The 12,204-nt window shown below is 62.7% G+C and overlaps 1 protein-coding gene across 4 annotated transcripts; it reads left to right on the forward strand.

Moving 5' to 3' along the window:
* The first annotated feature begins 2,961 nt into the window (after window positions 1-2,961).
* Window positions 2,962-11,563, forward strand: RNPS1 (RNA binding protein with serine rich domain 1). 4 transcript variants are annotated; one of them, XM_037507769.2, is made up of 8 exons: window positions 3,068-3,157; window positions 5,769-5,956; window positions 6,195-6,350; window positions 6,859-7,050; window positions 7,415-7,517; window positions 8,018-8,171; window positions 10,339-10,480; window positions 10,713-11,558. In XM_037507769.2, exons 2-8 carry the CDS (start codon window positions 5,886-5,888, stop codon window positions 10,810-10,812), a joined length of 918 nt encoding a protein of 305 aa, XP_037363666.1. In that variant the 5' UTR covers window positions 3,068-3,157; window positions 5,769-5,885; the 3' UTR covers window positions 10,813-11,558. The 4 variants fall into 4 exon arrangements, with proteins under 4 accessions (XP_037363669.1, XP_037363666.1, XP_037363668.1 ...); XM_037507771.2 differs by having other exon boundaries at window positions 6,871-7,050; XM_037507770.2 differs by lacking the exon at window positions 3,068-3,157 and adding an exon at window positions 3,513-3,544.
* Window positions 11,564-12,204: the final 641 nt, after the last annotated feature.

The raw sequence follows: 12,204 nt of genomic DNA on the forward strand, positions 1-12,204 counted from the left end.
CGCCACAGGAGGGCTGCTGGCGCTGTCACAGGTCAGCCCAGGGGCTGCAGGAACAGCTCCCACAGACACGCGCTGTGGTGCAGATCCGGGGCTCGGGGTCTGGGGGGCAGCAGTCTGGTCTCCATGTGGGCGTGCAGGGAAGGTGGCACCAGCGTGGTTCCTTAGGGCTTCGGGGGCCACACACTGTCCGGGTACAGGCCCCTCTGATTCAAGGTCAGCTCCCTGAGGCTTCCAGAAGGAATTGGCAGACCAGGCGGCCAGTTCCTGGGCAGCACACACTGGAACTCAGGCACACGACCGCCCTGGGGCAGGGGAGCCAGACAGTCCGCTGTAGGTCCAGCTGGACACCTCAGATGGCATCCGGATGCTGCAGGCGCACAGGCATTGCTGGTGTCCCCCACCTCCCACCCTGGCTACCAGAGCTAGCAAGGCCCCTCCCCCAGGAAGCCCCCCACCACCCCTGGAGTGCCACCAAAACAAACTGGCCAGTTTCTTGCAGGGCAAATTCCACCCTCGACCTTGAGCCCTCGTCCAGGGACAGCCGAGGTCACCAGGCCTCACCAAGCAGCAGAGAAGCCCCAGGCAGGGTGAGATGGAATGGGCAAAGGTCAGCACCTGCGTGGGGGGGGCAGAGGCGGCGCTGCCTCCTCGGCCTTGCCTCCCTCCCTCCCCACTCCCTGGTTAGCTGTGAGCAGAAGCTTCCTCGATGTGGACACCTGCCTCAAGCTCCTGACTGGCCCACCTAACCTCCATGCCCCTATGCGTGCTGGGTCACCAGCCTCCAAGGGGGCACTGACTGCCGAGGCCACGGCCCTGAGGAGGGAGGACATTCTGTTATAGGACAGGGAGAGGGTCAGCCCAAACCCTGCAAACCTGCCTATTCTACATGGGTTCTGCCATCCGCCGCATCAACACAAAACATATGACACTTTAATGGGAAGGAACTTTAATAAAAACTAGGAAACAATACAGGTAAGGCAAAGAGTCTAGTTTCTAAATGAAGCACCCAAAGTGACCCATCCCCTCGTGGGTAAAACTCCATCCATATGGGGTCGGCCCAGAGCAAGGCCCCTAAAGCCTGCCCCAAGTCTAAAGCATCTTCCAGTGGGACCCACAGAAAAGGGTCACAAACAACCGGACAAGCCCGGAAGGAAAAGAGCAAAATCAACATCAAGATAAAAGCTGCCATGGTCACCTCCCCACGGGTCTCACCCACATCTGTGTCACCCAGTCCACGACCAAAAGACAAGCGCAGTTTCTTCACGTGTCTCTAGGCTCCACGCGCCTCCTCCAGGTCTCCTGGCTCCATCCTGCTTCCTTCCTCAGTCTCTTCTGCAGCTTCTTCTCTTCCTGCTCAGCTCCACCCTTCCTTGGGTGGGGCAGGGAACCTCCCCCTTTCCTGGGGACCACCCTGTTGCAATTCCACCTTGATCTGGGCAGGCTCTTAAGTTCAAGCTGTGCCTCATCACCCGTGGGTGGCCCTGACCCTGGCAGGAAAGCGTGCCAAATGCCTGTCCACAGGCCTGGCCCCCTCACCACACCAGGCCAGAGACCCCTGAGCCCCGGCCCTCTGCCCCCACAGTCTGGGCAGGCTGGGGGGCAGGGAGGGGGCCCCCTGGAGGGGGCGGCCAACTTTTATCTTCTCGCGTTTCCTCGGGACACATTGTGCTGGTCTCAGTGACAGCAGCCGAGCTGCTCAGTTGTGACGGCTGGAAGCACGCTTGGTAACAAAAGCCAGGCCTGTTTAGGAGCATTTGATTCAAGTCATGCGTCCAAATGGATCCTGTCCTCAGGGTGTAAGCACGTGCGAGTTCTGTGCCGGCAGCCTGGCCCACCTCCTCTCACCTTGGCGGGGTCACCACACTGCCCTCCTCACCTCAGGGTCGGTGCCGTCCTGGGTGCAGGCCCTGGGTTCAGGACCCTTCTTCCCCACACTGATGGCCACCCAGGGTGTGGGAGGCTCTGAACAGCGGCCACGGCCCCCTCAAACCTGGGGACCAAGGCGACCCCACCCCCAGTGCCAAGTGGGCCACTTTGCCCCTCACTGCTGCCAGCCAGGGCTGCCCCTCACACCATGCCTGGCTGCAGAGTGATCCCGAGAAGTCAAGCCGTGCTCCATGTCCCCAAATCTCACCTCAACCCACAGTAGGGGGTCAGGAGCCAGACTGTCTGGCCTGCAACCCACACCCCCAGAACACACTGGTGCCTCGAGGGAGGAGATGAGGGACAGGCTGCTCCTCCCAGGCTGCCTTTTGATCCCCACTCTTTAGACACCCCTCAATTCAGGACTGCGCGTTAGGGATACACCTGACTCCCCGGGGCAGAGCCGGGGGCCAGGGCCCCATCCAGAGGCCGCAGACCCAGAGCGGACAGCCGGAGCGCAGGCAGCCGCCCGTCCTGGGCGCATCGCCTTCCCTCCCCCACTCGGGTCACCCCACTCCTCCTGGGCTCGGTGCCCCTCAACTCCGGGGGCCGGGGGAGGCACTGCGTGGGGGGAACACACCCGCGAGCCCTGCCTTCCCGCACGCCCGCCCGGGGCCCGGCCTCCCCGGGGTCTCCGCGCCCTGCCAGGGCCTTGACAGCCCCAGCCGGGACCGTCCGCCGGCAGGGGCGGGAGGCGCGGGAGGCGGGCCGCGGCCTGGGTGCCGCCCCCCAACCCGGGCCTTTGCACCTGCCGTTCCTGCCCGGCGCGCCCTTCCACGCGGGCACAGCGCGGGGTCATCTCGGAGACGCCTCCGCGCCCGCCCGCCTCCACCCGCCTCCACCCGCCTCCACCCGCCCGGCCCGGCCCGGCCCGGCCCAGTGCGCACGCGCACGGGGAGGGCGGGCCGCGGCCTGTTAACCCCTGCGCGCCCGCCGCGCCGTGCGGCCCTTGCGGCTCCAGCGAGCTGCCCGTTTGCCGACCCCATGAGGCGCGCGGTCGGCCGAGGGGGGCCCAGAGGCGCCTCCAAAGAGGGAGACAAAGCGAGTGCCCCCAGCCGGGTCGCCCCCGCGACCTTGCCCCTTTAACTCTCCTCGCTGGCGCCCATTGGCTGCGGCGCCACGTCATCGGCGCGCGCCGGCCAGCGGCGCCTTCCCGCTTCTTAGCCCTGACGACAGAGCGGCGCCGGCCTGAGCGGCTGAGGAGAGCGGGAGGAGGTCGCGGCGGCGGGAAGATGTAAGTTGTGCGAATCCGACCCCATCCGAACGTTGGGAGCCGCCCGCCTTCGTCGGCTGGGCGCATCGTGGAGCCGGCCCGCTCCTCGGCCCCGCGAGAGGGACGGCGGCCGGGCGGCGCGGCGCGGGGTCTGAGAAGAAAAGAGTGTGGCCCGGGCGGGCGGAGTGGGAGGTGCCGAGGCCGCGGCCCGGAAGTGGTCGGCGCCGCGTTGGGCGGAAGGGCGCCCCAGCTTCGCCCGCTCCGCGGCGGGCCCGGCAGGCCCGCGGGTCCCAGGGCCGCCCGACGCGACCTCCACCCGCGGAGCGCAATCCCCGGCGGGAGGCCCAGGCCCGAAGCGCCGGGCGCAGCGTGGAGGCGCCCGCGGCCCGCCGCCGGGGCGCGGGAGTTGTGAGTGAGCGCGTCGGGGGGCGCGTCGGCGTGCGGGGCCCGCGCTTTGTGGGGTGTCCGGCCAAACCGGCCGATCCTCCCCGGGGGGACGTGGAGCTCGGGCGCCTGCGTGCGTGCTCGGCCGCCCCCGGGGACGGGGCCCCGCGGGCCCGGGGCGGGGAGGCGGGAGGACCCACCGGAGGGCCGCGGCTTCCCCTTTGTCTCGCATGCCTGGGCCCGAGCGCCGGCCGCGGGGGCGGGGCCGCCCGCGCTGCTCTGGCCGCTCCGCGCTGACTAACTCTTGTCTCCTCTCTCCGCCGCGGACGCGCGCCTTTCCGGAGGACGGGGAGGTCGCCGAGGTCCTGCGCCGGCACCCGACCTGGCGTGAGCGGAGAACCTCAGCCTTTGCTTTCTAGCCACACCCAGCCCAGCGTGTGCTGCACTGTGGTTCTTCGTTCCAGGGTGCCGGGGGCTGCCCCGGGGCCTGTTGTCGGAGTGCGCGGGGTGGGGGGGCGCTCGCCCTGGGGGGCGCCGGGTCTGCTGCTCGGCGGGCGCGGGTTGGCAGGATGCGGGGAGCCACGGAGCACTGTCCAGCACTGAATACGCTCGGCCCGAGTTGAGGTGTTGAAAATTAGCGTGGGGAAAAGGAAGTGTGCCAGTAGGAAATTCCTGTACTCGTGGTGTGTGGAAAAGGTGATGTTTGGGGTCCGGGGCTCACGTACATACGCAGCTAGAAGTTCACCGCGTTTGTTCTCCCTTCTGCTCTGGCTGCTAGTTGATTTGGGGTGTACCTGCCGTTTGCACTCCTGTTGGACAGTGCTGCTCTAGGTGATGCTGAAGGGGGGGTCCCAGCCCCCCCTGCTGAGCGCTCTGAGATAATGAGGGGATTTGGCAACCAGAGTGTATGTGAGAAAGGAGCCTTCAAACCCGAAGCAACATCCCTTACGTCTGAAAATGGCTGGCATTTACTGAGCCCGCCTGGCGAAGTGTCACGTCTTTCTAATGGATCAGTTCGCTATCCCTAGTAGCTCTGAGCTGGGAACGGTGGTGACCGACACAGCCAGGTTCAAGGACTTACCCGAGGTCACACGTCAAAGGCTCCTCTCAAATCCAGGCAACTGACTCCAGACTTAACTGATACTTACCGAGGGGCCAAGGGAGGACACTCACCTCATCTGGCGTTGCCCACCAGGCACCTGTACGCCCTGATTATGGGACAAAACACCTTAAAGAGTCTTACCGCTCTGATTATTCACAGCTGGACACGCTTGTCAGAATGTTTATCCTGCAGGGAGCCATGCTCCATCTGGTATGCTGTGTCCAGGCTATTTAAGAGCTTGGAGGAAGGTGGGACGGAAGTGTTTAAGACCAATATCCTGAGATTTTGGCTTGCAGCTCAGCAAGTACACAAAACCTCACGCAAGCATTGCAGGGGGAGTTTCCAGGGAGTAAGGCACTTGAACTCGCTTGTGAGCGGCCCTGTGTTGAGCACCTGCGCTCTGCTGACCTGTAGGTGCAGCCACTACCTAAGCGCAGTGTCTCCTTCCCCCCAACATTTTAACGTTTAAAACCTACACAAGTGGAAAAAAGCCGAAAGCACTGTATTGTGTAAATGCCCCCCGCCACCCCTGGGGCTCAGTCACGCCGCGTCTGCTTCTGGTGTGCGTGTCTACCCAGCCAGCTGCGTGTTTCTTGCGCTTCAGAGTAAATTGTAGGCGCTGGCATACTTCCCTTAAACACTTCCGACTCCGTATTCTCCGTTACAGTTCAGCGGTGCAGCAAATCACTGGACTGCCCTGTCAGTGCTCACCTGTGGTATTTTATCTGTTTGCATGTGGGTATTTATACGCGTTTTGGTGCTGGTAGCAGTCAGTGTGAAAGGGCTTTGCTTCCAGTCCTGTCACTGTCCAGCAGTAAAACAAGATCAAGGCCAACAGTGAGTGGTAAGACAGAGAAAAGCCACGCTTCGTGGGTTCTTCTCTGCGTGCAGATGTGCTGTGGCCTTTTCCAAACAAATTCCTGAGGGGAAGGTGGGAGCCACCAGCATTTCCGTAAGCCAGGCTGAGGCGACGCTCCACCTGCATCTCCTGGGGTGGGTGGGGTGGCTCCGTGGCTCCGTGTCCTCCCATGGGTGCTCCACTTTAGTGCTCCATGCTGCCTCCTCATGTGCTCAGCCTTGACTGCGAAGTGGATGTGTTGACTTGCCTATTCGTTCACTCTGTAAACCCTTTTATCTTGTTATTAGGCTGCACTTTGGCGTAAATTGCAATCGATTAGGGATCGTTTCTCAGACTCAAGTTAGAAGTGAGAGTTCAGATAAGTGAGGCTGCCATTGCTGCTTTGAACACCTGAGAAGGGGAGAATGGATTTATCAGGAGTGAAAAAGAAGAGCTTGCTAGGAGTCAAAGAAAATAATAAAAAGTCCAGCACTAGGTAATCCTTCTGTCAGATTTTTCTAGTGCTACTTTGGGGGTGCTCACTGCTAGGGACCTTCAGAGAGGGGAAACTTGGACATGCCATGCACTGCAGTGAAAGTGTCCTAAGCACAGATCAGTTTTGCTCTGTGATCACCTGGGATCTCTAGCCCTTTGAAGTCCCCCCTCTTTTGGGTTGTGCTGCTGTTTTAGGGCTCAAAAAGATGTGCCATCTCACACTCTTCCTCACCATCCAGGGCTCCTTCTCCTACCAAACGCAAAGACCGCTCTGATGAGAAGTCCAAGGATCGCTCCAAAGATAAAGGGGCCACCAAGGAGTCGAGCGAGAAGGACCGAGGCAGGGACAAAACCCGAAAGAGGCGCAGCGCATCCAGCGGGAGCAGCAGCACCAGGTGGGGCTGAGGGGTTCAAGCTCTGCAGCCACCTCCCCTCCTTCCCAAGGAGCCCTCGGGGTGGCCTGTCCTCTGGGCTTCTGTAAGAGACTTGGCTTAGGGCACGCTGTGTCAGGGCTGGCCCTGATTACTTCCTGGAAGGGGGCGGCGGTGTCGCTAAGTGCCCATCTTTCAGAGTAGCGCTCGGAGGCCTTGCTTCGAGCTTGTTTCTCCGGGCATTGAAAATGGGCCTGAGGGGTAGCCGCACACCTAGCTGAGGGGGTTCTGGTTTGCTCCCCCAGTGGGTGTGGCCTCTGTAGGTAGCAGCAGCTCTGCCTGCCTGTCCTGCCCCCTGTGCTGTGTTGTGTCCCTGCCTGAACGCAGGCTCGGGGTTGGGGGTGTTTGCCCCACTGGGGAAAGCAGTGAGGTGGGCAGGGGCAGCGACTTCCCCTGGGGCACACGCAGGCCTGTTTGTGCCAAGCAATGCCACCCGGCCGCTGTGGACAAGACGGCCCCGTCTCACCCTCAGGTCTCGCTCCAGCTCTACCTCCAGCTCGGGCTCCAGCACCAGCACGGGCTCCAGCAGCGGCTCCAGCTCCTCCTCGGCTTCCAGCCGCTCGGGCAGCTCCAGTACGTCGCGCAGCTCCAGTTCCAGCAGCTCCTCTGGCTCTCCCAGCCCTTCTCGGCGCAGACATGACAACAGGCGGCGGTCCCGCTCCAAGTGAGCACCTCCCCTACTTTTCACTGCCCATGGTGCCCCCGCCCATGACTTCTTTGGGAACTTGGGTTTACAGAGTGGGAACTAGACAGTCTAATAACAGTGGTTATTAGATAAGCGTAGACCCAGAGGGGGGCGTTTTATCCGAAAGGACTGTAAAGCCCTGGAAGGGAGCGGGGTGGGCGTGTCCTGCATTCCCCACCTCGTGTGGAGTCCAGAGCAGGGACGGTGACCCGCTGCTGGCCGGAAGCGTCCTTCTAAGGAGCGTTGTCAATCTAGCGGCTGCCGGCCCCGGTGAAAAATGGACTTACCAGAAATTGATCAGTTCTGCTGTTTTGATTTTGGTTTTTTTTCCTCTCTCGATCAGATCCAAGCCACCTAAAAGAGATGAAAAGGAGAGGAAGAGGCGGAGCCCTTCCCCTAAACCCACCAAGGTGCACATCGGGAGGCTCACCAGGAATGTGACCAAGGTGAGGGTGCCACAAGGCGTGTCCTGCCCTTTTTTTTTTTTAAAAGATTTGTTTATTTATTTCTACAAGCTCTGGGTACAGTCAGAAGCACGGGAGGGTGAGAGAATTCACCAGAGCCAGAGCGGGGAACAGAGCAGGCAGAAGGACCGAAGGACACTGCTGAGGGGAGCAGCGGGCGGCAGGAGAGGTCTGCGCGCCATATGGGACCCTCGCCTGGCGGGCAGGGATCAAACCGGTGCCTCAGAGGCTGCGGGCAGCCTTGCAACCCAGTGCTCAACCGCTGCGCCACCGGGGAGGCCCCGTGTCCTGCCCATTTCTAAAATGGAAACCGGAGACGCGGGCCTCTGCTCGGGGCGGCCTTCAAGGGACAGAGGGCTGATGAGTTTCCTCTGTGGGGTGCTAACAGGTGTGTCTGGGTGTTGGCCCGAAAGCACGGTGGCCGTGGCTGCTGGTGGGCCGTCCTGACTCCTCAGTGGGCCTGGGGATTGTCTCCTCTCTAGGACCACATCATGGAGATATTCTCCACCTATGGGAAGATTAAGATGATCGACATGCCCGTGGAAAGGATGCACCCACACCTCTCGAAAGGCTACGCCTATGTCGAGTTTGAGAATCCCGATGAAGCCGAGAAGGCGCTGAAGCACATGGACGGAGGTGGGTGACCCAACAGCACCCCTCTGTCCCCCCGCACCCCCAGTAGAGACCTTTAGAGCTGGTGTCCAGCCTGGCTGCCCGGCGCAATCCCCTGCAGCTCCTCCTGGCTTCTGCTTCTCAGTCAGAGGTGTAGGTTTACCACAAGCGTGTCTTATGGTATGTTTTTCTTAGAAAAAAGTTCTGCGAATATGACTATGTTAGCATTTCAGGAATCTTTTAGTCTGTTGGAAACTTAAGAATGAAGGGACGGGTTTTTCTGAAGATTATGTTATGAGCAGCGTGAGGCTTCTGTACAAAAATGTTTCCTCTAATCCTCTGAGCCATTTTCCCTTTCACTGATAGTTCAGCATTTTGAGGATTACTTTGCTGACTTCACCAATTTCACCCGTTTCCCGAAGGCTTGGTTCTCAGCCGTGGCGGGCTGGCTGGCTGGGGCAGAAAGATTCTGGCAGCTTTTGGACCTGGCAAATGGTTTCCGACAGCCAGTCTTCGTTTTCTCTTCCAGTCAGCGTGGAGGAGCTGCGGCATTTTCCTCTGCCCCACTTGTGGGTGCCGGGGTCCGGGCAGCCAGGCCCAGAGCCAGGACTGCCCGCGCGGCTGCCTTGCCCCATGGGGAGGAGTCGCAGTCGCCCACACCCTGGAGGTCTGGGGGAGCCCCGTGAGAGGCTGCTGCCCTCGGGTCTTGCTGCAGTCCGCCGGCAGGAGGGTCTCTTGCCAGTTTTTCAAATGGAAACCGGAGACGCGGGCCTCTGCTCGGGGTGGCCTTCAGGGGACGGCGGGCTGGGGAGTTCCCTCTATGGGGCGCTTACAGGTGTGGCTGCGCGTTCCAATCCCCTGAAATCCCCTGGATTTCTGCTGTCAGGGGCTCGGATCAGCTCTTGCCTTTGGGTGTCAGCCGTTGTTCGAGGCCGTCAGTCACCGGCGTAGGGCGGGGAGCCCCTGCCGGGACTCAGGACGGGGGCGCGTCTAGGGGGGGTGTGTGATTTCAGTGCTCCGTGTTCTCGCTTCAAGAGAACCTGACAGGTTTTTCTGCGTGTCCCCATATTGTGCTTGCGCCCCTGAAGGTGACCCCTCCGCGTGGGCGCGGCCGGTGCTGGCTGCTGGCCCGGAGATGGCTTTCGCTCTCGTTGCCAGTCCGTGCCGGGAAGCCCCTTGTTTGCGCTGGGTCTCACAGTGGCCGGAGCCCGCCGCCGGTCCTATTGCTCTGCGTGCAGTCCCCACGCCGCGCTGCCCTCTTCCCTGCGGGGGCGCTGAGAAGAGTCCGCCGCCCTCCCTCCGGCCATTGGGGGAGGCCGTTCATGGGTCGGAAGCCGACCCCCACCGGAGGCTGCAAAGTTGATAGCGCCCGTCACTTCTAGGCTCGCCTTGTGGGAGGTGCAGCTTGGGCACCCGATCAGACCAGGCGAAGCAAAACTGGGCCTCTCGCCAACAGCTGCCCGGCCTTGAGGAAGTCTGGAATAGAGTGCGATGCCATGTGGGCCAGAACCGGGCCTGTGCACGCGGGGCCTCTGGGCGGTGGTCGGGTACCATGAGAAGCTGGGACGGCCTGGTGAAAAGTAAATCACGCGAAAGTTCTCTTCGATAAAACTGACCGGGCCTTGTTTTTAAAAGGGGGGGGGCAGCCTTCCACCTTGGGGCCTGGGGGAACACCGCCAGCTGTGTTTGGCCCCCTGGAGTCTGGACTGAGGTTGGGGTGTGTGCACCCCATTCCTTCCTGACACCTGAGCCTCTGCCTCTCGTTGCTGCTCCCCCAGAGTCTTCCTCCTGAGCCCCACTTCTCAGGACCAGTCCACAAGCTTGGTGCTGCCCCTCCAGCGCCTGCTTCCCGCTCCCCTCCCGCTGTGTCGCCACACCCTCGATTGCACCTCCCGGCTGCCCGGAGTTCTTGCAGCTCGCTTCCTGTCGCGCCTGCCCACGCTCCTGGCAGGCCTCCCCTTCCCAGTCAGCTCGAGCCTTCCGACTCGGACCTTCTCCTCCTCTTAGCGGTCCCAGCGCTGTCTTCAGGCGTCAGCGTAGCCGTTGCCTCCGAGAGGCTGTCTCCATGCAGCAAGACGTCCCCCGCTCGATTCTGTGCCCCTGGGCGTTCCCCGACCTGCCGTTGGGCGCGGGCCGTGGCCCTTCCTGGGTCGGTGTGCGCCCATTTGCACCTCGATCCCTTTTTCTACAGGACAGATCGACGGCCAGGAGATCACTGCCACCGCTGTGCTGGCCCCCTGGCCGCGGCCGCCCCCCCGGCGGTTCAGTCCCCCCAGGAGGATGCTGCTTCCACCTCCCATGTGGCGCCGGTCACCCCCACGGATGCGGCGACGGTGAGCCGTCGGGGTTCTGGGCAGGGCTAGCTGGGGCCAGCTTGGGTTTGCTTGACGCGTGCAGCGGCAAGGATCTGGAGGCCCCAGGCCTGCACCCCACCCGGTGAGCGCTGATGGTCTCCAGGCCCTTTCAGGGGAGGAAGCTGAGGCCTGTGGTCCTGAAATGGGGAGTAGCCTCGGGGGCGTTTGCCAGGCCTCCTGGTGTCTGATGCGCTTTTCTTTCCTCCTGTAGGTCCCGCTCGCCTCGGCGCAGGTCCCCAGTGCGTCGGCGCTCACGCTCGCCCGGCCGCCGCCGCCACAGGAGCCGCTCCAGCTCCAACTCCTCTCGATAAGCAGGGCCCCCGTGCTCTGCCCCCCGTAACTTAAGTCCCCTCCAGCTCAGTGTCGTCACTCTTCCAGCCGAAGGCCAATGGGCAGGGGAGACCCCTTGACAGGGGCAGGCTTCAGAGGCAGCGATTGGGACGAGCCCTCTGAAGGCTGAGTTTTGGCTCCGGGTGTTTTGGTTTGGGGCTGTGCCTGACGGTACCCCGGTTCTCTGGCTAGAAAGCGCCCGCGTTTCCAGCTCCTGGGAAAGCTCAGTGGCAGAACCATGGGGTTCCTGCTGCAGTGTCCTGGGATCCCTCGGGGAGGGAGGGCGCACCTTCCTGGGGCCTGTCCTAGCCACCGCTCCGCCCCCCACCCCTGGGGCCAAACACCGAGAAGAGCCCTCGCCCCGTCGCGCGCGCACCCGCACCTGCACCCTACTTCCCTCTGAAGCCGGAGAGCAGCCCGAGCCGGCACCGCGGGCCGCGGTGCGCTGTTGATGCCCTTCACGGCGGTCTGGCCGGTCACCTTGGCGACTTGTACATTGCTCTTCTTTTTTTTTGGCTTCTGTTGTACAGTCAGTGCTATAAGATTTGTTTTCAGTTTTGTAAGTCGCGCATTTTAGACCATGTTGTGTTGGTGGTCTGTTGTGTAGGGTGTTGAATAAACGTAGGGTTAGAGTAAGACTGTGTGGGCTCACTGCCTCCTCCCCGCCCCCCGGGCTGCCGCCTGTCCCCAAAGGCACACCCCAGAGCCGCGGGGCCCGGGGCAGTGCTGCACCCAGGAGCTTGGCTTCTGCCCCGCCAGGGACCTGCCGCCTCTGCTCCTCTGCTGCTGTCACTGCCGTCCCCAGGCTCCTGGGCACACTGACCACCTCAGAGGCTGCGCTGCAAGCGTTGAAGATGCTTAGGGGTTGTGCCCTCCACGTGGGCCCCAGCTGTGGGGTCAGAGCAAGGCTCCCCCACACATGCCACCCACCCCCTGGGTTTCCTGCGCATCCTGCCAGGGCGACCACCCACCCACTGCGCCTGGGGCTGGAGCCAGAGCTCACGGCCCAGCAAGTGGCGGGTCTGGGTGGCTGGGCTCTGCCTGCTCTGGAAGGTGGCGGCGTCCCAGCCAGGAGCTGTGGCCTGGCCCCTGGAGCCCCCTGGAACCCCTTGAGGCCTCCAGCTCGCCAGCCTTGGGGGCTGCGGCTCGCTGACTTGGGTGCCATCCCCTCCCCTGCCAACGCCCCTTCCCCGGGGACCGGATCTGGACCTGGTTGGTGGGCAGCGCGGGGCGTGCCGCCTCCCGTGCGCTCCTGAAGGGGGAGGGCCTGCCCTGGGCAGCGGGACGACAGCATCTGTGCCCCCTGCACCCCGGGCCACGGACTTCCCGGACTAGGCCCTTGCAGGGAGGAGCCACGGGCGGCGGGGGGGCGG

Source organism: Talpa occidentalis, unplaced genomic scaffold (genome assembly GCF_014898055.3).
Source record: "Talpa occidentalis isolate TD23 unplaced genomic scaffold, MPIMG_talOcc4v2.1 talOcc4.12, whole genome shotgun sequence".
Taxonomy (NCBI): Eukaryota; Metazoa; Chordata; class Mammalia; order Eulipotyphla; family Talpidae; genus Talpa; species Talpa occidentalis.

Excerpts from the sequence above, each read along its gene's own strand:
- RNPS1 (XM_037507769.2), top strand. The coding sequence starts at position 5,886 with ATGGATTTATCAGGAGTGAAAAAGAAGAGCTTGCTAGGAGTCAAAGAA. Across the intron at positions 7,051-7,414 it reads AGGCGGCGGTCCCGCTCCAA|ATCCAAGCCACCTAAAAGAG; the intron begins GTGAGCACCTCC and ends TCTCTCGATCAG. Across the intron at positions 10,481-10,712 it reads CCCCCACGGATGCGGCGACG|GTCCCGCTCGCCTCGGCGCA; the intron begins GTGAGCCGTCGG and ends TTCCTCCTGTAG.